General features: G+C 39.9%; 1 protein-coding gene across 13 annotated transcripts in view; it reads left to right on the top strand.

Moving 5' to 3' along the window:
- Positions 1-25,306, top strand: part of NUMB (NUMB, endocytic adaptor protein) — a 128,026-nt gene extending 102,720 nt beyond the window's left edge. For 4 of the 13 annotated variants that reach the window (XM_025042018.1, XM_025042022.1, XM_025042017.1 and 1 more), the window contains 7 exons: positions 10,577-10,651; positions 12,562-12,702; positions 15,529-15,733; positions 17,641-17,934; positions 19,551-19,700; positions 21,830-22,069; positions 22,962-24,886. In XM_025042018.1, the coding sequence (XP_024897786.1) occupies positions 10,577-10,651; positions 12,562-12,702; positions 15,529-15,733; positions 17,641-17,934; positions 19,551-19,700; positions 21,830-22,069; positions 22,962-23,677 (1,821 nt within the window). In that variant the 3' untranslated portion in view covers positions 23,678-24,886. The other 9 variants (XM_015599699.2, XM_006925424.3, XM_006925427.3 and 6 more) reach the window with 4 other exon arrangements.
- The last annotated feature ends 48 nt before the right edge of the window (positions 25,307-25,354 follow it).

Genomic DNA, 25,354 nt, shown 5'->3' with positions numbered 1-25,354 from the left:
CTGCCCAGTTGGCTACAAACCAGAGGTTCCCGTGACCACCTCAGGTTTGATCAGTTTGCTAGAACAGCTCACAGAACTCAGGGAAACACATTTACAAGCTTATTAAAGGAGATGATCGAAGATACAGATGAACAGTCAGATAAAGAGATACATAGGGTGAGGTCTGGGAGGGCCTGAAGAACTGGAGCTTCTGTCTCCATGAAGTTGGGTGCATCACCCTCCCGGTGTGGATGTCTTTACCAACCTGAAGCTCTCCAAACCGTGTAATATTGGGATTTTATGGAAGCTTCCTCACATAGGCATGATCAGTTATTAATTCCATTTCTAGCTCCTGTCCCCTCTCTGGAGGTGGGGAGTGGGGCTGAAAATGCCAAGCTTCTAATCATCGCTTGTTCTTTGTGGTGACCAGCCTGATATAGGAGCCACCTAGGAGCCCACCCAGAGTTGCCTTATTATAACAAAAGATGCTCCTAGTGCTCCTATTAAGAATTTACAAGGGTTTTAGAATCCCTATGTCAGGAATGGGTCAAAGACCAAATATTAGGACAAGAGATGCTCATAGTGCTTTAATTACTTAGGAAATTACAAGGGTTTCAGGAGCTCTGTGCCATGAACTGCAGGCCAAGACCAGTATCTATTTTTTATTATTTTACAGCCATTTACTTGTATTTATGTAGAGCTTTTTAGTTTATGATATTCTTTGACCTACTTTCTAATTTGCTACTCACAACAGTTCAGTGAATTAGGATAATTCATGAAACTACATTTTACAAATGAATGAACAAGCTCAAAGAAGTCATCCAGCTAGTAGTAAATGGCAGTGCCTACCCTGAAACCAAGATTTTCCGAAGCCTGGCGCAAAGTTTTTCACCTACCCCTTGCTGATGTTCTCTCATTCAAAAGTGTTGGCGTCTGCTCTCCTCAAGGATAATGAATGGAGAAGTGTCTAACGCAGAGACATGAGACAGTTCAAGGGCCCGAATGTCTCCCGCAAACATGTACTGTATGGCCTGCACACAGTTTATAAATTTGAATTAGTTGCCAGTATTTCAAACACTGAAGACTAGCACATAAAAACTATGTGCTAGTTTATCTGCTTAAAAATGAGAAGATCTGGCAAAACAGCATGCTTCTGATGTGACAGTAATGGCTTGAGCTGAGTAGTGACTGTACCCTTTGGCTACCTATTTGCCACAGTCCGTGCAACGCCCTCTCGTCCTTACACTCGGCCTGCTTCACTCACCTGCTCCTAAACCCTGTAAGCATTTGAGTTTGCGAACTCCTCCCAGGGCCTGGTGGGAGTGTGTAACCACTTCAAACTGCATTAAAATTGCCCAAAATATTATATCTGTTCTAAGTGATCCTATTAATGTACTGCCAAATATATTTTTTCAAGTTTTCACACTTTTACAGTTGTTAAATGGCATCATTAGAAATTGTTCTGATTTAGAGAATGCATTTTTGAAAGATAACACATGGTTATATTGCTTTCATCTAATCTTCGAGAATAAAACATTTCATGGTATTTACGACCCTCTTAAATCGGTGTACTCATATCTACGTTCTAGTTTAGATTTCCCCAGTTTTCTCCTCTGTGATAAATCGTACTTAGTGCTTATCTTCCATTCTGGATCTTTTTCTTTAAAAGTGAGAGAATATTTGCTGCCTCTTTCTTTTTCTTCCTGTTTTTTTTAAATCCTATGCCCTTCTGTAAATCTTGCTGTTCTTGCATTTTATTAGATGCATCTTTGAGGATTTGGCTTATTTTTCTTTTTGAAGTGCATCATAACAAATTTATGGAGGAAAAAAAGTCCTGAGAGTGATCAGAAGGTTTCCATTCATCCTTGGTTTTATTATTTCCTGTGACATGACTAACGAGAGGGTCAAATGCCTTGGTCGCTGATTTTTTTCTAGATTAAAAAAATTCAAAAGCAAATTCAATAATCTTTGGAGTTATATTTTTTTATTTGTATCTTTGAGAACCCAGGTTCTCAAGCTTCAAGTCACAGTTGGTGTCTAAAACACGCTAGGGACGGTGCTAGGCTATCAAATATAATTATAAGCAAGACAGTCTCCTTTTTTTTTCAGCCCATTTACTCTCTCATGAGAGATGACTATTTTTTTCTTACACCTCCAGAATTTCTAACTTTATTCTGTCTTTCAGCTGATGACCTTGCTTCCTACTTCACTGAAAAAAATGGAATCAATCAGAAGAAAGCTCTTACGTGCCTCCTCCACACCTACTCAGCTACCCGCATCCATGCCCGCATATACTCTGTTTCTCCTCCTATTCAAGGGACGAGCATGCTGCTGCCAGAGCCCCGCTCCTCCATTAGATTCTTACTACTCCAGATCCTACTTATTCCAGCAATGCAGCCCCCTCTGTCTTCCATAATCAGCCTTTCTTTAGTGGATCATCCATTAGCATAAAAACCATCTTTTAAAAAAGGTTTCTTTTTGGTGCCTTCAGTTTCTACTCTCCCTTCTTCAGCCAAACTCATTTAATCAGGCTTTTACCCTCACCACTCCACCAAAGCTGTTCTTGTCACTTTTTTATTACTTTTCCAATGGTCCTATCACCTTACTCAGTGTGTTAGCAGCATTCGACATAGCCCATCACTCCCCAGCATTGAAACACTCTGTTCCTTTGGGGTTTAGAGATCATACTCTCTTGTGTTTTTTTTTCTTATAATGCTGCCTACTTCTCAATCTGTGGACTCTTCTCTAACTACACGTCTCCCTTAAGGATCTCATCCAGTGTCATGGGTTTAAATACCATCTCTATGCTGATGATTTTGAAATTTCTGTCTCTAGATATCTCCCCTGATTTCCATACTGGTATTTCTATCTTAGAAGCAGTATAGCATAGGGGTCAAGGGCACAGACTCAGGGGAGCCAGATTGCTTGCATTTAATCCTGGCTTAGCCACTTAGTCTAATAACCTTGGGAAGGGTTATTAACTACCTGTACCTCAGTTTCCCCACCTATAAAAAAGGATAATACTAATATCAACCTCATGTGATTGTTGTGAGAATTAAATGACTAAGTATAAGCAAAGTGTACAAAAAAGCCTGCCATAGTAGATAGATGTTGTTATCATCATCATTGTTAATCATTTCACACCATGCATCTAACACTAACATGTCACAAACCAAATTCCTAATCTTTCTCTCCCTAACTGCTCTCCCCTAATCTTCCCCATCTCATACACAGCAACTCTGTCCCTGTAATCTAGCTGAAATTTTTAGATCTGATTGTGACTCCTCTTTCTCTCTCTCTCTCAAACCCTATATCTGGTCCATTAACAGTTTCTGTCTCACTACTTCCACTACTCCTGCCCTGGTCCAAGCCAGCTTCTCCTCTTACCTGAACCATTGCAATAGTGTCCTACTTCCCCTGTTTTCATCGTTGTTCCCCTACCATCTCATCCGTTAAGGTACCAGACTGAGTGATGTTTTTTAAGACAGAGGTCTTATTGGGTTGCTCCACTGCCCCAGATCTCCAGTAGTTTCCTGACCTACCAGGAGTCTTTTGGGCCTTGGAGGCCACTGTACATGAATTCCCTCTGTTCCTTTTCCTGTCTTCTCCTACTCTTACTCCCTCTGTTCTAGCCACACTAACCTCCTTGTCATTGCTTGAGCACACCAGGTATACTTCCACCTCAGGACCTTTGCACTTGCCATATCCTCTAGTCTGAACCACATCATCTGGATATCTGCATGGCCTACTTCCTCAAATTTTTCCATTCTTTGTTCAAAATCACCATTCCTGATGAGGCCCCTATTTTAAATTCCAAATACCATTATTTTTCATACACACATACTCAATATTCCCCTTCCTAGCTTGATTTTTCTTTGATCAGGCTTACCACCATTCGTCATACCATACCTTTTACTAATTTGTTTGTTAATCTCTTCCTCACTAAAATGTAAGCTCTCTGAGGACAGAGATCTTCACCTGTTTTGTTCACTGCTGAATCTTCAATGCCTCGAATAATATGTGGTCCATAGCTGCTCCAAAATATTTGAGTTAGTGGGTGAATGGATGAATGAATGACATATGCACTACTTTCAAGTTGACTCTCTAGTGGGAGAAATCAGACACATTTTAAAAAATGGTTACCAAATTGTGTATCATTAACAGGTGCTACTGGACCAGAGGAAGGACGAATGATGTGAGAGGTTGTGATGAAAGTTTCTAAGAGGAAATGACACCTAAGGCCGGGACTTAAAACTATGAGTTTCAATTAAACTAAGTTAGAGGGAGAAGGCGTTTCACACAGAAGGAACAGCGTTAACAGGACCACTGGTATGAGGGAGAACATGCTCCACTCATTCATTCATTCAGCCTAGGGATATACAGAAGGAACACGCTAAGACCCAGGTTTTGGGTATGGATGACCAAAGGAAGGGGGAATCATTCATTGTGCAAAGAGGCGTGATGAATTTGGTTTAGGAGAGGTTGAACTGGAGATGCCTGAGGAATTTTCACTTCTGCTATTATAATGTTTGAAATATGAATTTAATATTAGAAGAATCCCTAGATTCCCCCCTCCTCAATTAAAAGTACTTTGACAAACTAGAAGGACTAAATTGTCTCCAAAAATCTCTCCTTTGCTGTTTCGTTTGTGACATGCTACCATCCCTATTTTTTTTCCCCTGAAAGCTTTTAATGGTCCCTCTCACTTAAGAAAATGCAGAAAAAGAGTAGTGTCCCAGCTGAAAAGTTACTGTACTTTTAATTGAAGCAGCCATCAGAGACAGTGCCAGTCTAAAATCCTGTAGAAAATTGTGTTTCTTTCCCTTCATCACTTTGTCCTTTGGGGAATACTCACGGCATCTTGGAATTATAAGAAAAAAATAGTTTATTACATGATTCTGTTCAGAAATTCAAATATCAAATTATAGATTTTTAAGGCCCTTCTTAGATTAAAAAAAAAAAAATGAAGCCAGGTTTCCTATGAAAGGAAAGAAGTCTCTTCATTCATCATAAGACACACCATATCATGGTTGCCTGTCACTATTTCGTTAATACTCTGTAATGACTGGGTTATCTCTGTGTATAGGTGTGACAGAAAGACTGACCTGTGATTCTTTACACATTGGGTATCCTTGAAAACCTCTTTAGTGTGTAGCAGAAAGAACTTCGTACAGTAGAATGGCAAATCACTGTTGTTCTGCCCCTCCTGCCCAAACCGTTTGCTGCTATGTTTTGTGACATCTCATAGCTGTGCCAAATTATACTTCCATGTGTCTGTATAGCATTTCTTTGCTTTGGCCTACATTAGAACACCTGTTTAACTTTTTTTGTTCTTATCATATGCCCAGCAGAATTGTCTTGCCTCCAAATATTACTTTTATTTATGTTGATTAATTGCATGCTCTTATTCTAATTGGTGATTTGGGGATTCATAGAATTTTAGAGTTGGACAGTACCTGAGATCTGAGTCACAGTTTAAAATAATAGATAGGCTATAAGCACATTTGTTAAAAAAAAAAAAAAAAAATTCAGGGACACAGTTTTAAACAGGTATAATATTTTAATATAATGTCCTTCCAAAAGATTTAATTAATGATCACTTTCCAGGGATTACGATGATTTATATCAGAGGCTGACATTCTATGGCCCACTACCTATTTTGGTAAATAGTTTTATTGGAACCAGGACATGTTCATTTGTTTACATATTGTCCGTGGCTGCTTTTGTGCTATGGTGGCAGAGTTGAGTAGTTGCAACGTAGACTGTTTGGCCTGAAAAGCTTTAAATATTTATCTGGTCTTTCACAGAAAAAGTTTGCCCATCCCTGATTTAAACAGCTTAAAAACTTACTTCTCCAACTGGAAATCTGAAGTACTTTCCCAGATAACACCAATATGTAAAATGAAAGAGCAGCTGTAAGGAGCTATCAGCCTACCAAGAATATCACCAACTGTGATCTTCATCCTTTGTCAGTCTATTTTTTTTTTAGTTGGTGTCTACTTAAAATACTCTGGAGAGAGATTGATAGATAGGTAGATGGCTTTTTAAAATTGTAATTAGTTATTTCAGTTGTCTTTTATTATAGCTTTTATAGTTAGGGGATAGTGATCTTACAGTGTACTGAGCTTGTTTAAGCTATTTCTGTGTCATTTTTACAACCATTGTGTGTTTCTTCACTGTGTTATTTTCATGTTAAGATTATCTCTGTGTTTCTTTTACTTACAGTACAAGTTTCCTGATTAAGTAATTTGTAATAGATCCACTATCTACTATTATTTTCTCCAGTGTCAGCTTGCTTCATTTCTGTGTTGGTTTATGTCTACCCATAATAAAAAGTATTTAAGACAGATGTTAATTTTAAAATTCTAAGTTGGCTATTTAGAGAATTGAGTGGTTACTTGAAAGTTATACTTACATTCGTCATCTTTCACTTATAGTTTAGCTCGATCCTTCTCAGATTTCATCATTTTAAATTATAAGTTACTGAAGTTCTTTCCATGTTAAACTCATTTTCTTTCTTTGAAGAATAAGCAATTTTCTCTTTGTTATAAACTGTGTTTTTAGTGCATTGACACTAGTCAGTGTAAGTTCTACCTATAACCTTGAAATTATTTTTAAAGTAGAAAGTGTTGGATCAGTGGTAAAATAGTTCTGTATGTCTCACATCTCTATTACCCCTACCACATTTTTATTAGTTTCTGAAGTATTATGTAATATATTTTTTAAGGGGTGTTTGTGTCACTCAGATGTACATAAAATCTACATTTCATATAGGGTTATCTTTCCCCCCACCCCTGCCCCTTTGGTTAGCTAACTTTTAACTTATCTTCTTGGGTATTAGCTTAAATATACAGTTTTAGGGCAAACAAAAGCAAACACTTTCATCTTCTATGACTTTTATCATTTTCTAAAAATTGCTTAGGAATCTTAGTTTATATTGTGAATGAAAGACTCGAAGCATTGCTATTATAGAATTTGTGAGAGGAAGTCTGGACTTAATTTCAGCTATAGGTGCCTTTGAGCCTTCATATCTCAATACCTCGTTGAATTAACTGTAATGTGGCAAGCTAGTGACAGCCAAGAGCCGGTACTCAGATGTATAAACAAATACAAAAAGAATTTATCTGTTTTCTTCCCCTATTTAGAGAGATCAGATGCCATGAAATATGAGAAATACAATACCTCACTGATTAGTACAACACCATAAAAATTGTAATAAAGACATACCTCAAAAAGTAGAGATGTTTCCTTAACAGTATTTTGGGCCAAGAAATTGTTTTATTTCCATGTATATTGTACGGAAACTAAATGGGAAACGGTCCCATTTTAAAATGACCTTTTATTGTCCCCTCCTTTGGTCTCCCAGCCGTGGAAGTTATCCTACCTATCTGTTGCCTCAGGTGCTGAACACTGCAGGCTGCAACTGCACAATAATCAAATTAATAAAACTTCAGATGTAAATTTCTTACACAGGATTTTCAGTGCCACCTGGCAGGCTTCTGTGTCACTGATCAGTTGTTTCCTGTTCCTTACAGCAGATATTTAGCACATTTATTCCTTCAACAGATATTTCTTCCACTCCTACTCTGTGCCAGGCATTGTTCTAAGTTCTGAGGATAGACACAGAACTGAACAATAAAGATGGAAAAAAACCTGCCTGAATTCATGGACGGTACCTTCCAGCAAAATGCTAACCTCTGCATAAGGGGTGGCTGAATGTGGGCAGTTACTGTTGTTGGTGGGGTGACTATTATCTCATTGCCTGAAACAGCCCCAGTGTAACTAACACCTGTTGCGGGGCTTGAGTAGTGCCCCCTCTTTCACTTTCAAGGCAGTCCCAGGTTAAACAGAAAGTCATATGACCACTCTAGTTTTAAACCTTTTCCATCTGTTAATTCATTTAATCCTCATAATAATCCCATGAGGTGTATACAATTATTAACATCATTATGTAGGTATGGAAACCGAAGCATAGAGAAGTTGAGTAATTTACCCTTGGTCATACTAGTAAGTGGCAGAACCAGAATTCAAATCCCCAGACAGCCTGGCTCTACAGTTTGTGCTCTGAGTCGCTATGCTATTCTACCCCTAGGCTGCTATTACAGATCTTTACTGTCTTACTCTGCCTGTCCTTTCACTCCACAGCAGAGTAAAGAGAGTAGATAATCTCATCTCCTTCACGGATAAACTTGTGCTTCTCCAGTAAACTTCCTCATCTTGACACTCCCTCCTTTACAAATCTGTCTGCATTTCTACCCAGCCTCACTCCATCCCTCCATTTCAAAGAAGGGACATCTCTCTTCCTGTCTTAAACTTTTAATCTAGCCTCATCCCATCCACCTCCTGGATGACTTTGTTTTCTAAATTATTCTCTTTTTCTTGGGCTTTCAGTCTCCATCTTGCCATTAGCTTTTCCCATTCAATGTGTAGGTATGATTGATTAGTTGTTGTTGAAAGTGTATCACTCTTTCAAGAAGATTTACTGTTGGGAAAAGTTTTTTAAAGTATATTAATAATATAATGATGATAAATAGCTACCAATTATTTATTACCCTGTTTAAGTTCCAGGTATTGTGTATATCTCTGATCCTTTCACCAACCCAACAAATACTTTACAGATGAAGTATACACAATTCTATCGTAGAATTCTCTGCTGAGCTTCAGACCTATATATCCAATTGCCTGTTAGACGTCTCCACTGGATGTTGCACAGACATCTCAAACTTTGCTTGTCTAAAACTGAAATCCTATTCTTCCCCTTCTCAAACTGGCTTTTGCATCTCTTCTATACTCCATCTTAGTTTGTGGTACCCTCTCCACCCAGTTACCCAGAGCGGAATCCTCAACTGCTCCCTTACATTTACCATTTAAAACTTTCTCATCTCCGTCTCTATCTCAGCCAAGAGAGCTCAACCCTCATTTTCTGTCATCTGGAATCTCGTGGTCTTTTCTCCTCCTGTCAGTCTATTTCCAACCCTCTCCACTGCTGCCAAAGTGATATTTTTAAAATGCAAACCTATTTAATCATGTTTAAATTCCTCCAGTAGCTTCTGGTTGCCCACAGAATTAAGGTAGGATTCTTCAGCAGGCATACAAGGCCCTCCTGGCTAGACCTTTCCTACTCTCTCTCTCCCACTGCGCCTCGCTCACTCATCCTACTTTCAGGCTATACTGAAGTATTTGTAGAGCCCAGACTTGCCATGTCCTGTGCTGCTGTTTCTTCTGCCTGGCATGTGCACTACCTCTGTCAGTTCCTCCCCCCACTACCCCGGCCTGGGCATCTAGAAGAATTATTTCGGTACTCAATTCAGTCTTCTTTGAATAACCTTCCTTGATTCCACAGATTTGACCATGCCTCATCTCTGACATCATTATACATTTGTCTTCAGCTCTACTGTAGCACTTTTTACTGTATTTTTTGTTTGTTTGTTTATCTGAGTGCCACTTTTCAATGGGCTGTGAACTCTTCAAGCATTTCTGCTGCCTGGCATATAATGTTAATAGGCTCTCATCAGATGTGTGGTGGCAATGGAGATAATGATCTTGGAGTGGATCACAGTTTATTTAAATAAAGCTTGCCTTCCGTATTGAGCGTTGGGCTGGGACACATACGGGGAGAACGGAAGTCATTCTTTTATCCTCCTTCACCCCTTCTAGAGGCTGCTGCTCCAGCCTTTAGTGCCTGATTTCTCTTGATGTATACTTTTTATGATGTTTTTATACCTATTCTCGGCCTTCACTTTGCTTTTGATTTATTTTGCTTGTATCCTTCGAGCAGTTAGGAAGGAAGCTGTTCAATTACTATTACAAATTTCCACTCTTCCATTTTCATTCCATCACATGAGAAATCATACATCAGCTTGTTCCCATGTGATTCTTGTGTGCAAAAGAAATCTTCTCAGACAGTAATAAGAATTCGGGTTATAATAACAATATCTTTTCAACAGTTTTTCAACCTCCTATGTCCCCCAAATGTCTCCATGCATTTAATGTCAAATTAAAAACTGAACCAGTTCTTTATTAATCCTGAGAGAAGAAATAATGGTTTTTAACAACTGTTAAAGGAATAATGAAGACTTCTTGGGTTTTTAACATGAAAATTTCAGATGACCAAGGGTTTTGCTAGATACACTGGAGTCAAAGGATAGTACAATGGTCAGCATCTCAATTTAGACTTATGTATTACTCTAAATACACTCATAGAAGCTACTTGTGGTGTAACTCCTTATGTATTTAAATTTATCTGACTCTTGGTTTCTTGATTTATTTTTTAAATGGGTGAAGAATCTACTTTTTGAATTCTTTGCCCTTTATGGAATGTGATATCTTGGTTTTGATTCCATTTATCCCTTCCCCTTTACTTAATTTAATTGTATTGTTTTGCATTGTGTTTCTAAAATAATGGCTTTGGCTTATTTTTTCCTGAGTGTTTCTGCAGTTTGGTTTGAGTATCTGGCTTTGGGCACCCCTCCTGAACTTGGACTCCATTTGTATTTGTGACTTTTGGAAGGCAAAAGTCAGTGTTTTCTATGGAAGATGACTCTGTTTTTAATATTATTTGTGTCTCCTCCCCTTCCTTTTTGGTTTCTCTTAAAAGACTGGAAAGAAAGCAGTTAAGGCAGTCCTGTGGGTATCAGCAGATGGCCTCAGAGTTGTGGATGAAAAAACTAAGGTAAAACTTTTATAAGCTTTGATGTTACTGCTCATATTTTTTTTAACCCCTAATGATCAAATGTAATGCCATTCAGCTGTTACAGTTATTCTAAATCCTTCTACTTTGTCCAAAGTGCAGTCTTCTGAGAGACTAGTTAACTCAGGAAACCAATTTAGTTACTCATTTACCTTATGAAAAATAGAATTCTCTCAACATTTTGTTCTACATGACAGCTTGTTTAGCCTGCTAAGCATTTTCATTTAATGTTAAAATCTGAGTTCTATTTTTGTTGTTACACATTTTTAAAAAATATTTACCCTCACAGATTTGATGTAAAAGATGATGGACCTTTTACTACAGTTAAAAAATATATATATTTTTAAGGGATAGACCACATCTGAAATTTCTTCTTTCTTAATAGAACACTGTATTTTTAGAAAGTGATATTTTAAGTTTGAAAAATCTTAAGTCCTTAAGTAAAATCTTAAGGACTAGTAAATGACTCCTTCGGTTAACATTTACTTAGAATTCGCACAATAGCCCAAATCATAGGTAGTATTTTGCATTTGAAAGAAAATGATGCCTGAATAAGAATAGAGACAGACTTTTCCCTTAGAGAGCATGTGGTGTTATATAAGTACATTTAATCATTAATTTAAATTTCCTAAGAGACCTAAATTGAACAAGAAGACAGTTTAAAAAAAAAAACACCTCAAATGTCACTGGACCTGGGAGAAAGTCTGGCAGGTAAAGAGCCGTTTGATGGGTAACTCGCCTAATGTATTTTAAGTGATTTAATACACCTGCGTTTTAGTTCTTTCGATCTTCCATCAAAGGCTTTTTCTTTAAGTTCAAGAGAAATGGTAGTCTTAAATATATGTTACTCTTGGAAAAAAATGATCGTTTTAGTTAGCTTATTTTTAAGAACTTGTGCAGTTTTCATTAGTGTTTTGGGTGAAATTTGTTGTGCTTGGAGGCCGTTTTCCGTTGTTTTATACAATAGTGAGAAAGTGATGTTGCCTCCTGGTGGCTACTTATAGCGTTGACATTAATTAGTTCTTTCCATAGAGTGATGATAGTAATGGTGGATTACCACTCTTGGACCCAACGTGAGTGGAAAAGAAATTTTGCGATATATATAATCTATGAAGGGCTCATATTTAGAAAATAGAAATAACTCCCGCATATCAGTAAGAAAAATGACAGACAATCCAAAAGACTTGAAGAATTACTTTGCTGAAGAGGAAACTTATAGTAATCAAGGTTATGCAAAATAAAATCACAATGAGCCACCAGAATTGCAGATTTTTAAAAAATTGACTGGCAAGTTTGTGGAGCAACAGGAATTCTCAGTGAGGCTGTATAAAAGCCATTTTGTTTGTATGTTTTAGCTCTTATAGCCCCCACCTTAGCATCTAGGGATTCTAAGCCATGAGGATATCACACAGAAGAGCCTCAGAGCCTCAAAACTTTTAAAAACATTTTGTGTAACGTTTATACTCTGTATACTAGGCCATTCAGCAAGTATATAAACAGAAAATCATACTTAAATGACCAATAAGTTAATAAATACATAGAACTGTTCTGAGAATGAATGATGTCATTAAATATGTTACATGGAAATTGGATTAAATATATCGATTTATATATGTCGCAAATTGAACATGGAATATACCATAATAAAACTAGAATCAGCAAGCATATGTTTTAGACCATGAAAATGAGGTAAAGGAGGGCAAAGTGCCTTTTGAGATCTCTCCTAGGTCAAATTCTTAGTATTCAGACTGCTGGCCTCAGACCCAGCTATTCCATAGCCTCATGCCTTATATGTAGGGATTCTGTATTAAGAAATGCATATCCTGTGTTCATTCTGAGAAGCTTGAATAATCTCATAAGTTCTCTCTTCCATTATTCTTCCCTTTTTCTAGGACCTCATAGTTGACCAGACAATAGAAAAAGTTTCTTTCTGTGCCCCAGATAGGAACTTTGATAGAGCCTTCTCTTACATATGTCGTGATGGCACCACTCGGCGCTGGATCTGTCATTGCTTCATGGCTGTCAAGGACACGGTGAGTTCAACATGGATTTCATCATGACTAGTCTCAGTTAGCCAGGCACCTTCCAGGTTGGTTCAGTCAAGCAATTCCCACTACATTTTTGACAAGTACATGCTGTTACAGTACTTGGAAGTGCCTAAACTAGTCTGCTTTCACTCCTTTTATTCAAGTAGTTCACACTCTTGGTGTGATCTCCCAACTCATGGAGCAAGATGATTAGCTGAGAGCCAAGGTCATTAAAGGAAAGTAAAAGTGTTCCCGGTGAGGGTGGCTGCTAAACTTTATTCAAAACTTCATTGTTAGAACTATTTTCAAGATTCTTACATGTATTTGTTTGCTAATACATCTGGCTAGAAGATATTGGCATTTGAAAGGTGCTTATGAATTTATTTGCATAGAAGCTGTACTACAAATTAAAGAACTGAGTTAGAGTACATTTTCAGTTAATTAAAGTAGAAATACTAAATTACGGTATAATGAACTATGCTAGAAAATGTCGCATAGTAGAAATTTGTATTTGTTTACAAATAGAGAATAACCTGTCATCCTTCATGTAAGTTACCCAAAATTCTGACATGAAAGACAGGTCTCCTACATGATGATGATGACCTTAACTATATTATTGTATAGCACTGAGTGTATGATTTATGAATTTTTAAAAGCCCAGACAGAATAAGGCACTGTAGCCATTCATGAAGGCTACAACTCAGTAAACTCTTGCCAAGGTTGAAGGGAAGTGGTTGCTTTACTCTATTAAGAACTCAGACTCTGAAACAGATCTGGATTCCAGACCCGACTTTGGTTCTCACCTTGCTGTGGCAAGTTACTTAACATTCTCTAAGTCTCAGTATCCACATCTATAAGATGGAGGTAACAGTTGTGAAGACTTAGAAAACAAATATAAGCACTGTTAGCATTGGGTCTGGCCCATGGTAACTTCTAAAAATGGTGGCTAATATTGTTAGAACTGTTCCTCCAGCTGGGTCTGTCTTCAAGAACTTCTGCCCTAGAGCTAGGAGAAATAATAAGCTTCCTTGGCCTCTAGCTTTGTCCTTGTAGAACTGTAGAACTTGTATGCAAATGCAAACAGGTCGTAAGATTCTTTCGATACTTTTATTTCATGCTTTAATACCTACCCTTGTATCATCCTACTAAGAAATTAGATAGCAACTCATGTAGATTATAAAGAGTGAGTCTATCAGTCTTTAAGCAGTCATTGTGAAACCTTATAGTTTATAGTTACGTGAAATCTTAGGGACAAAAACCATTTCAGACATTACTTCTCCTTATGGTATCTGATATTGGCATATAAAATCCAGTGAAATTACTTGCTCCGAGCCATATGTAGGAGCAGGTGCCTACATTGTGTGATTTTGAAAACTCCTCAAAGGGCTCCCTGTTCTCAAATATCTCTTCTCACTATTAATAATGCCAGCAGTTACTATATCACCTCTAACTTTCTTTATTCCACAATGAGGGATATGGTTTAAAATACAGATTTTGAAATATCAATGAAATATTACACAGCAGTAAAAAAGAATGAAATCTTATCATTTGTGACAACGTAGATGGACCTAGAGAGTATTATGCTAAGTGAAATAAGTCAGACAGAGGAAAGCAAATACCATGTGGTTTCACTTACTCTTAAAAAAATTGAACTCTTAAAAAAATTGAACAAAGAAAACAAAATAAAAACAGACTCTTAGAAACAGAGACCAAAGAGATGTTTGGATGGGGGAGGGGGATGGGGCAATGGGTGAAAAGGTGAAGGGGAATATAATCAGTAGTATTGTGATAAGTTTGCACAGTGACAGGTGATTACTAGAATTAGAGAGGTGGTCACGATGTAAGGTATAAAAATGTCGAATCACTATATTGTATACCTGAAACTAATATAACTAATATAACATTATATACCAACTATACTTAAATTTAATAAATAAAATGAGCAATGAATATGAAAAATAAAAGTAAAGAAAAATAAAGAAAATACAAATAACTCTGGTAAAAAATAATCCATTAAATTTATTAAATTTAGGTAATTCAGTGTATCTTTAAAACAATATTTAGTTTATATAAGCTTTCCTTTCCTCCCACAAACAAGTCAGTTTTATCTGTTTAATTCCTTTATAAGTAGAGTGTAGATGAAAACATGCTTTAACTCCTGCCTTTGTGTAGCCTTGGGCTTAGAGCCAGAAGAATCTGAGGAAGGTGTAGGGCAAAGCCTAAAAGCCCTGAAGGCCTGGAATGGGGAAGGGTGTGTGGGGGTTGGGCGTTCAGAAAGGAGAGACCAAAAGCTAAGCTTTCCGTTGCCTGGTTCCCTTCTCATCGCCGGAGCTGTGTTTATTCAGTATTAAGTTTGCTCCTTTTGTTCTTACACATGTTAACAGTATATTTAAGCTCCTGAAATTTGCCTTGCCTTTCCAGTGGTTTCTTAGAAATGCTTGGTAAATATTCCCACGATTCCCCTAAATGGCAAATAGAGGTTTACATTTCAAGACCTTGGAACCTTCAGCAGTGTCTCCTAAGCTGCTGGCCAGAGCTAACATGAGTGACAGAGGGAACCTGACTAGTAAGAAGCGGCTGCTCACAGAAGCACAGATTGCTGATGTTCGTTCACTCAGTCAGTGCCTGCCAAAGTAAAGTATCACGAGCATCACCTAGGGTAATTCATTCATTTAAATTAATTTGGCATATTAATATATTGAAATCTAGTTTACGCTGGAGTTCCCAACATTTTGCCTTGTGTAAAAACAGACTTATTTGTGGTTCAAGCTGATTTGTAATGGTTGGTACTGTATCTCTAAAAACGTTTTGTGAATCGTCTGTTACGTGCAGGGTGAAAGATTGAGCCACGCAGTAGGCTGTGCTTTTGCGGCCTGTTTGGAACGTAAGCAGAAGCGGGAGAAGGAATGTGGAGTGACTGCTACTTTTGATGCCAGCCGGACCACTTTTACAAGAGAAGGATCATTCCGTGTCACAACAGCCACTGAGCAAGCAGAAAGAGAGGAGATTATGAAACAAATTCAAGATGCGAAGAAAGGTACAATCTGTTCTACAGTGTGTGCTTATTTAAGTAGTTTTCCCCAACCAGTTAATATTTCGAAGCTGTCGGGGCTAAGCTGTCTCACAGTCAAAGAGCATATGAAGTATACTCTTAGCAGTATATGAAGACCTTAAGCACAAAGCTGAAAGTCTAAACAAAGTCCTTTCTTTAGAGTGTCTTGTTTAGTGGCTTCAAAACTGTTTACCGTTTTTATTACATTAAACTATCCCAGGAAGCTGAGAGTACAGTAGAATAAGCTGCAAAGACATTCCCCTACCCTTACCCGCCCCCTATCTTTAAAAACAAAATTGGGAAAATCTAAATCCCTGAGCAGATTTTTAATTCTAATACATCCGATCTCAGAAGGATCTACATCTTGAAGAAGTACAAGGGGTCAAACATTTGGTGATGGAAGGAAATCTAACCTTGGGTGGTGAACACACAATGCAATCAATATACATGACATATTGTTGAATTATACACTTGAAACATTTAATTTTATTAATCAGTGTCCCCAATAATTTTAATTAAAAATAAAAAAGGAAGAAGTACAGGTTTAGGCTGCAAAGGATTCACTGACGGTAATGCTGGGTACAAATTCAGGCATAGATTTCACAGTGATACCATACTTATGAGGTTATTACTGTTTTTTAGCGTTTTAGTTTAAAAAAGTCCATAGATTTTGAGAAGCTAGCCCCTAACTCTTTTTCCCGTAGCCTTGTTAATTTTAGTGTGTGATTTTTGCAGAATGAGAGTTTTCAAGTACACATGGCAGCATAGCAAAAATGCCTTTACAAGCATTCAAGTTACTCAGGAGTTTATCGCCTAAAGTTGGGTTGGGTGTATTTTAGAACTAAGTGATAGGGCTCGGGGGAAATGCTTTGCATTCTTGTGTACAGCTGGGATTGAAACCAACAAGGAATATTTTGAAATTAAACAGTTCGGTTTAAATATCCTTTAATATAATTTTGCTAACTTTTTACTATATCCTTTTAGTTCTGAACCAGCCATTTTGGGTGATATCATTAATCTAATATTGAACCCAAACAGCTCTAATTCTTAAGCCCTCTCCCCCCAAAAAGATACATATTTTTATTGGTAATTAAATTATCGGTTGTGATTTCTTTCATTTCTTATAAACATTTGTGCCATGATACCAAAGAATAAAAAACACTATGCTATTTTTATTAGAAAATCTAATATGTACAGCTATTAGTTTGCTTCAGTGATTTTGTGACTGGAAGCATCGTCTTTAATACTCTGCATCGCACATGGCACCTGCCAAAGTGGCCAGTCCCAGGGATGACAGGATTGTGAAGGGTGGGGGTGGAGATTTGCCATGATCAAGATGGGCCTCAGCTGGTACTCACATGGGAACAGTCCTATATTTAGATTTATTCCAATTTAAAACTTTACTTCTAAATGCTTTTATTCAAATGAGCCACAAAAGCATTTAGCCTTTATGACATTCTCTACTGTCTAATCAAACGTATGCTTATTTAGACCTTTCTGACTCTGCCACTCCCAGAGTCCTCTCCCACAAACAAATAAGCAGGCAAACATTGAAAGCCATAAACATCATTCTTTAAAGGACCTCACATTAGGAGTTCATAGGTACTGTTTTTTCATTCTCGTTCAAAGTCTTAAGTTATGAATCACTGCATGAGAATCAAAGATCTAATATTTGTGTCTTAGTAGATGTACCACGTGACATGTAATGGGTTATTAAACCTTTCATTTGTTTGCAAAATAGGAGATCTGAGCCCTGCTCCTAACCTGTCTTTTAAGAGACGGTGGGAAGGAGATGGGTAAAAGGACCCAGGACGGTTTTTGAGTTCCTCAGCTGCATAAGCTCCAGTTAGTTGAAGACTTGCTAAAGTCCTCTTTCTCTTGACTTTCTTGAGCTGAAACAGATAAGACAGTTGCTGGTTCATCAGCGGCCCCGGGCCACTCCGCCCCGCCCTCCTCCTCCCCCACCTCTCCCACCTCGGATGCTGCTGGCTCCCTGGAGGTGAGCAACCCTCACGCCATCCCGCGCAGGCACGCGCCCATCGAGCAGCTTGCTCGCCAAGGCTCTTTCCGAGGATTTCCTGCTCTCAGCCAGAAGATGTCACCCTTCAAGCGCCAGCTGTCCCTGCGCATCAATGAGTTGCCTTCCACTATGCAGAGGAAGACTGATTTCCCCATAAAAAATGCAGGTAACGCAGCATTCACCTGACTGCCTGGGTGCTCTTGCCACGGACACATTATGTCACTTCCAGTGGCGACACGGATCCCATCAAACTAGCCACCCCTTGCTCTCAGGCCAGTCGATGATTATATATCTCTTGTATCGTTTCCCATTGGGAAAGAACTGAGGGTCACGGAGGGAGATGTGAATCATTCATTTCTCTTCAACAGACAGGTAACAGAGCCATGATGGGAATTCCTAGCCTGAGTACAAGGTCTGTCCTGAAGGAAATATACTTACTACCTCTCAGCCAACCTGCTTCCAAACATCAAGGGTCTCAGGTTTCCATTCTTACTGGGCCTTTCGGGACCCAGCAGGGAATTAACTTAAAAGGCTTTGGGAACACATCCAGTTAAAGAGCATTACTGTCAGGTGTACCAAGAGAAGTGGATAAGTGCTCATTGTCTGTGTGGCTGGTTGTCTCCATAGGGAGGAAACTCTAAACGGGCCTCCTGTATAAATCTAAGATCTTTTGTTCATCAGAGACAGTGGGCTTGCTCACACATATCCATTACCTTTCAGAACTGCCACACAGCCCTTTGTGTGGCCTCCCTGCAGCCGAGCCAGCTCCAGTTAGCTCTGTCCTCATCATAAGATCCAGAGCTAAAGTGTCAGATCTGGTCAGGGCTTTTATGGGGCTTTATTTTACTTCACTCTGCGGCATTTCCAGCCAGTGCTACAGCAGAGCATGAGGAGGCTTGGTCTCAGCAAGGCCCTCTCACTGCGGTGGTGTAAAAGTACAGAGAATTACGTTCTCTGGACAGATGAGGCTAGGCCTAAAGAACAGTAGGACTAGGTCATTCCCGAGGGTCTTTCTAGCTCTCAACTCCTAGAAACACAGAAACTCCAGATGCTTCCAATACCTGTTTTCAGTCTCCTTCTGGAGCAGATGGGAAACAAAAACTATTCTCTTTTTACAGTTGAGCAAACAAAGGTTCAGGACACAGAATTAGCTTCCTAGTGAGACAGAATTACCCCAGAGTCAGTGTGAAGAACAAAGCCTCGTGAGTGCTGCACCTCAGCTGACTTTTTCATGGTAGCACACTTCATGTACTTGGAACTTTGGAGGAAGACGATAGTGGTGACCTTGTCATAGCTTATTATAGAAAAAAGAACTGAGCATCCACTGGTGCCCCTGACTTTAACGCGTTTTCTGAGAGAGTTACTAAATAGCTCCAGAACTTAACTCAGACCACAGCCTTGGGAACTGGTGGAACACAAGCAGTTGCAGATGTCCTTCCGAAAAATCTAGCTAACTGAGCATCTTGGCACAAAAAGGGAACACCACGATCTCAAATAGTGTCACACAAGAGAGGAAATAAATCTGGGGTTTGTGCGGGAGGAAGATATAGATAGACCTTATTAGTACATGAGTTGTTGATGTTTTATACCCTCTCATCTGAAAAGCCAATGAAATAGTGGTCAGTAAATTTTTTGGAGCTGCTTTTATAGCCCTACCTAACAGTGGAGACTTTTCCTTCCACAAATAAGGGATGCTGCATAAAATGCCACCTTGTGTCATACTCTTATATTTCAGGATTATTCAGTTTTTCTGTCTGGAGCCAGTTTCTGTTTGTCTTGCAGTGCCAGAGGTAGAAGGGGAAGCAGAGAGTATCAGCTCCCTGTGCTCACAGATCACCAATGCCTTCAGCACGCCCTCCGAGGATCCCTTCTCATCCGCCCCAATGACCAAACCAGTGACAGCGGTGGCACCCCAATCTCCTGCCTTTCAAGGTTGGTGACCTCTTAGCCTACTCAGCCGTTCTCTTCGAAATTAGTACTTTTATGACACTGCTCACTGACCGTAAGTTGGCATCCTGAGCTCCCCAAGAACAGGTCAGACTCATTCATTTCCCTGTTTGGTAATGACTCGGGTCCATTCATGTCCCTATTCAACGGTGTCTTCCTGCTTTTTTCCCTTTCCTGTTTCCTAAGATGTCTGCATTTGTCATTTTGCATGTACCTACCTATCGTTCATCCCATTCTGTTAGGAGTAACTGCAGTCCCAACCCACTGCCTTATTTGCCATTCACTGTTAAGAATTGGCGTCCAGCCTGTTCTCCAAAGCAGCAGTCATCAGGGTTGGTTCTAGTGTTATGCTTGCTTTAGCACAGTGGTTTTCAACCCAGGGTGATTTTGCCTCCTCAAGGAAAATCTGACATTCATTGTCTGGAGACATTTTTGGGTTTGACAACTTGGTAGGGTATGATTGCTACTGTCACCTGGGTAGAGGCCAGAGATGCTACTAAACATGTTTCAAGGTACACAATAGTCACCCTCACAACAAAGAACTATCTGGCCCAAAATATCAATAGTGCCCAGGTCAAGAAGCCCTGGACTCACCTAGTCTCTACCCTGTCACAAGAAGCTTATAAAGAAGAAGATACTTCTTTTGGTTCATTAGTTTATTTCAATTTCTGTAACAGGTGTCCTAAAATTTGACTTTGTGGCATTAGAGAGTTCTAAAAGTTATTATTTTCAGAGATACCATGTTAACAGTATTGACTAAGAGGTCAGCAGAGAACATGTATAACTTAAATTACAGACATTTAGAATTTGAGCTCCTATAATTGCCATTTCTTCATTTCTTTTGAGAGAGCGCTCAGAAAAAGCTTTGCTGTGGAGACAGTACCCTGCTCCTATTGGTTGAAGCTACTACATGTTTTTCCTCCAGAGTCTCTTTAAAAAATAGCCTTTATAGTCATGTGTACCAAATGGCTTTTCATTTCACATAACAAATATTTATAATACCAATAGTAATAGGCACAGTTTATTGAGCACTTAGTGCCTGCTTCATCATAGTAAGGACACTCATGCATTTTCCCATCTCATTTAATCCTCACAACGACCCTTTGAGGTCAGCTTTACAGATAAGAAAAATGAGGCTCAGAGAAGTTAAGTAAATTATCCAAATTGCACAGCCAGGATTTAAACCCAGGTCTTTCTGAACATGGTACCTGTTACATTCTACTGACGATACCTGCTTACAAGGAAGCGGGTGTAAAACTGAATAGATCATAGTCCTTTCCCTCCCTTTAAGGGGCTCCCAGTCTAAGGGTGAGCTAGTCTTTCAGACAGGCCCTGGGCAAATAGTACCAGTGCTGTACGAATGGTCGCCCAATCCTAAAGAAGGAATGATTTTAGTGTAGGGCAGGAGAAGGTGCCTGCCTGTCTGCTCCACTCTAAATATGAAGCTGGGCTGAGAAGTAGAAACTGATGGACAAGATGCCTGGAGTAAAGGAGTGAGAGTCAGGAGATTTTCACGAAGGGAGGCAAAGAGAGATACTATGAACACTACCAAGGGGGAACAATCTTCAGAAATGAGAGATGAAATTAATTCTGTAGCAAATTACAAATTTATTAAGCAAATGAAAACATATGTTAAGCTTAATTTCTCATCTGTAATATGGAAATAATACCAGTCTTATTGGGTTTTTGAGACAATTAAATGAGATGATGCATGCTAAAGTATTATTAACATAGTGCCTAGCACATTATACGGAATCATTGTATTTATCTCATTGTTGTTATTGTTGGCATAATTTGATCTTTGGGAAAAGGGGCAAGAGAGAGAAATGCTTTATCTACATCATCATGCCAAAGGCTAAGCTGTATCTAAAAGAGTTCAATCTTTGTGGCTCGTAAGACAAAGCAGCGCCGTTCAACTTGATTTGAAATCGTTTTTCTAGGCTTCATTTCTTCTCTACCCATACACAGATTTTCTTAGAACAGTCATTTGACTTTATCACTAGAGGCATTTTAATTACAACCTCTAATTCTCTCTTTGCCAAGGTTTTGTGTATCCATTACAAAATGGCATGGTTATACCAACATCAACTTTTCTGTCTTATCTGTTCCACCAGTATTGCTCATTGGCCTGACTGACCCAGCTCCAAGGGGCCACCTGTACACCCCGCATGAATTAACTCCATTGATGTTGTCTGCTCCCATTGTAGCTAATGGCACTGACTCAGCCTTCCATGTGCTTGCTGCTAAGCCAGCCCATACTGCTCTAGCACCCGTAGCAATGCCTGTGCGTGAAACCAACCCCTGGGCCCATGCCCTTGATGCTGCTAACAAGGGAATTGCAGCCACACATTCGGGTAAGGTGGCCACAGACGGTGGTGAGGATTCTGGGATCAGTTAAGTGACCCTCGTTTGAAAATCAGCCATTTACCTGAGTGGGAACCAGGGAGGAGTCCTTTTAGGAAAAATATGTGCCCTTCTAGAAATAAACTACTATTAAGAAAAGATGGTGAAGGAGGAAGAACTGAAGAGGTTAAGTTGATATTTCTTAAGACTACAGAACAGAACCACCCATAGAGCTTTCATAAAATACAAATTCCCGGGCCTCACCCCAGAGTCGTCACTGGATTTGGAATATGGGGCCATGCCTGTAGGATGAGGGGACCTGCCTCCTGCAATGGCAGGTCTACAAAAAGAGCTATAAAAAGCACTTTATTTTTGTTTTTCTGTACTTTCTAGTTTTTCTGTAATGAACATTTAGCTATGAAACCCAAAAAAAAGTTTTTAAATAATAATAAAGTCAGTTCACCAGAAGGACAACATGTATCTGGAAGCCAGGCCAGGCCCGCGAGGTAAGGCACCAAGGCACTGATTATTTTCTTTTCATTCTGTTAGAGCGGAAGGTGAATCACCTTGGGCCCTTTAGAGCACGCGCAAGGTGGTTTCTGTACCTTGGATGAGCCACAGCGACAGGAAGGGGTTTCTGATGCCAGCCGGCTGCCTTGGTTCAGTGCAGCTGAGCCATGTCCAGCAACTCCTCAGTGTGGCTGAGACAGCAGCAAGGTCTGACAAGTTCTCTTTGTCCTCAGTTAGTAATAGAGGCTTTCCTTCCCCCTACCCAAACCACAACATATCCCACTAGAGGGGCTTATTCCACGTGTTAGGATCTTTCAAATAACCAAGGTTATCAGGTGAGGAAAGAAGCCCCTAAAGACTGATTCTTTTGTCTCTCTATTTTGTTTGTTCCAGGGACCGAGTGGGGTCCATCTTCCGATGCTGCCTCTCCAGGTCTCTTCCAGGCTGGTCACAGACGTACGCCCTCTGAGGCAGACCGCTGGTTGGAAGAGGTGTCCAAGAGCGTCCGGGCGCAGCAGCCCCCAGGCTCCGCTGTCCCCCTGCAGCCAGTTCTCCAGCCGCCTCCGCCCACGGCCATCGCCCAGCCCGCGCCGCCTTTCCGAGGGAACGTGTGCCTCGCCTCTCAGCCCGTGCCAGTGGGTGTGGTCCCACCCCTGCAGCCGGCCTTCGTCCCTGCCCAGGCCTATCCTGTGGCGAATGGGATGCCCTATCCAGCCTCTAATGTGCCTGTGGTGGGCATCACTCCCTCCCAGATGGTGGCCAACGTGTTTGGCACTGCAGGCCACCCTCAGGCCGCTCACCCCCATCAGTCTCCCAGCCTGGTCAGGCAGCAGACATTCCCTCCGTATGAGACAAGCAGTGCTACTGCCAGTCCCTTTTTTAAGCCTCCTGCTCAGCACCTCAACGGTTCTGCGGCTTTCAATGGTGTAGATGATGGCAGGCTGGCCTCAGGAGATAAGCACACAGAGGTTCCTACAGGCACCTGCCCGGTAGATCCTTTCGAAGCCCAGTGGGCTGCATTAGAAAGCAAGTCCAAGCAGCATACTAACCCCTCCCCCACCAACCCTTTCTCCAGTGACCTACAAAAGACATTTGAAATTGAACTTTGAGCAGTCACTATGGCTTTTGTATTTTGTCTGTACTTAGGCAAGGGCAGGGGGTGGAGGTTAAAGGAGCAAAGGGGCCTTTGTGTTCCTGATCAAGTACACTTTTCACTAATCCCAAAGGTCCCAAGGAGCACGTCCAGGCACGGAGTGCTGTGCGGGGTGATTTTTGAAAAAAGTGGAGAAAACCATTCCTAGAGAAGAGCTGTCTTGCAGTTAGGCTAAAGAAGTCGAGGAAGTGTTGCCCACTGGCCCCCTCCTCCTGCCTCAGCCCCTTACAAATCTCTGGCAAGAGAGCAGACGTATCTGACCAGGAATCTGTATTCAAAGCACATTTACTGGAATATAAAATATAATGGGAAGCAAAACAATCGCCCTTTGTTTTTCAGGCCATTCACCTGCCTCCTCTCAGTACTGGCCTGTCTTAGAGATCAAGAGCAGGGTGGCCTGTGCTTGGGTCAGGGACGAGAGGCAGGCTGTGCTGCCAGAATTCCCAGGAGGGCACAGCAGCTGCCCGGCAGAGCTATATTTTAAGGGTAAAGTTGAGCTTCCATTTTGAGTAAGAATAAATATTATAAATATATATCGAAAAAGCCAAAATCTTTATTTTTATGCATTTAGAATATTTTAAATAGTTCTCAACATGAAAAAGTTGTATGAGTTGTAAGTAATCTTGCCAAAGGTAAAAGGGTTAGCTGTAAGAAATTGTACATAAGATTGATTTATCACTGATGCCTATTAAAGTAAAAAGAGGAAAGGTTGAGTGGTGAAGATGGGACCCCTGGCTAATTCGGTATCAGTCACTGTAAGTAGCACATTGCAACAACAATCATGCTTATGACCAATACAGTCGCTAGGTTTGTAGTTTTAAAGACAATGAAAGAGTAGTATTGTCCTGGTTTTAAACCTGTGATGAAATTCTAATGTCATTATTTTAATGGAATCAATCTAAATATGCTCTATAGAGAATATGTATTTTCTGTTATATATTGCTGCAGTTTCCAGTTTCCTTATGTTAATCCTTTACTTTGTTTTAACACTAAGGTGACAATGACGTCATTCATATCCATAGACTGGAACACAGGTTACTATGTTGGTTTGTCATGTGGGTCTTGGTGGGTTTTGTTTTGTCCTTTAGGTTTTGTTCTCATGAGTTTTGTGGGGGATGGAGATTCTGGTTTTATTATCTGTGTGTGTGTTTGTGTGTGTGTGTGTGTGTGTTTTAACACTAAGGTGACAATGACGTCATTCATATCCATAGACTGGAACACAGGTTACTATGTTGGTTTGTCATGTGGGTCTTGGTGGGTTTTGTTTTGTCCTTTAGGTTTTGTTCTCATGAGTTTTGTGGGGGATGGAGATTCTGGTTTTATTATCTGTGTGTGTGTGTGTGTGTGTGTGTGTGTGTGTGTGTGTGTGTGTGTGTCCGTCCCCGTCCCCATCCCCCTCCCCCTCCCTTGTGATGATGAAAACATCTCGTTGTCAGTTGCAGCCCCTTGACCTCTGGTAACAACGCGAGATCCCATCTCATTTTTACTTTTAAACGTTGGCCTTACAATCAAATGTAAGTTATATATATTTGTACTGATGAGAATTTATAATCTGCTTTAACAAAAATAAATGTTCGTGGTAGAAGCTTTTGCCCATGAAAGGCTGTTCTTTCCCCTTTATTAGCAAATGAGC

This window comes from Pteropus alecto, unplaced genomic scaffold, assembly GCF_000325575.1.
Source record: "Pteropus alecto unplaced genomic scaffold, ASM32557v1 scaffold8, whole genome shotgun sequence".
Taxonomy (NCBI): Eukaryota; Metazoa; Chordata; class Mammalia; order Chiroptera; family Pteropodidae; genus Pteropus; species Pteropus alecto.
Note: the sequence above shows the minus strand (reverse complement) of the source record. Positions and strands in the feature narration are given on the sequence as shown.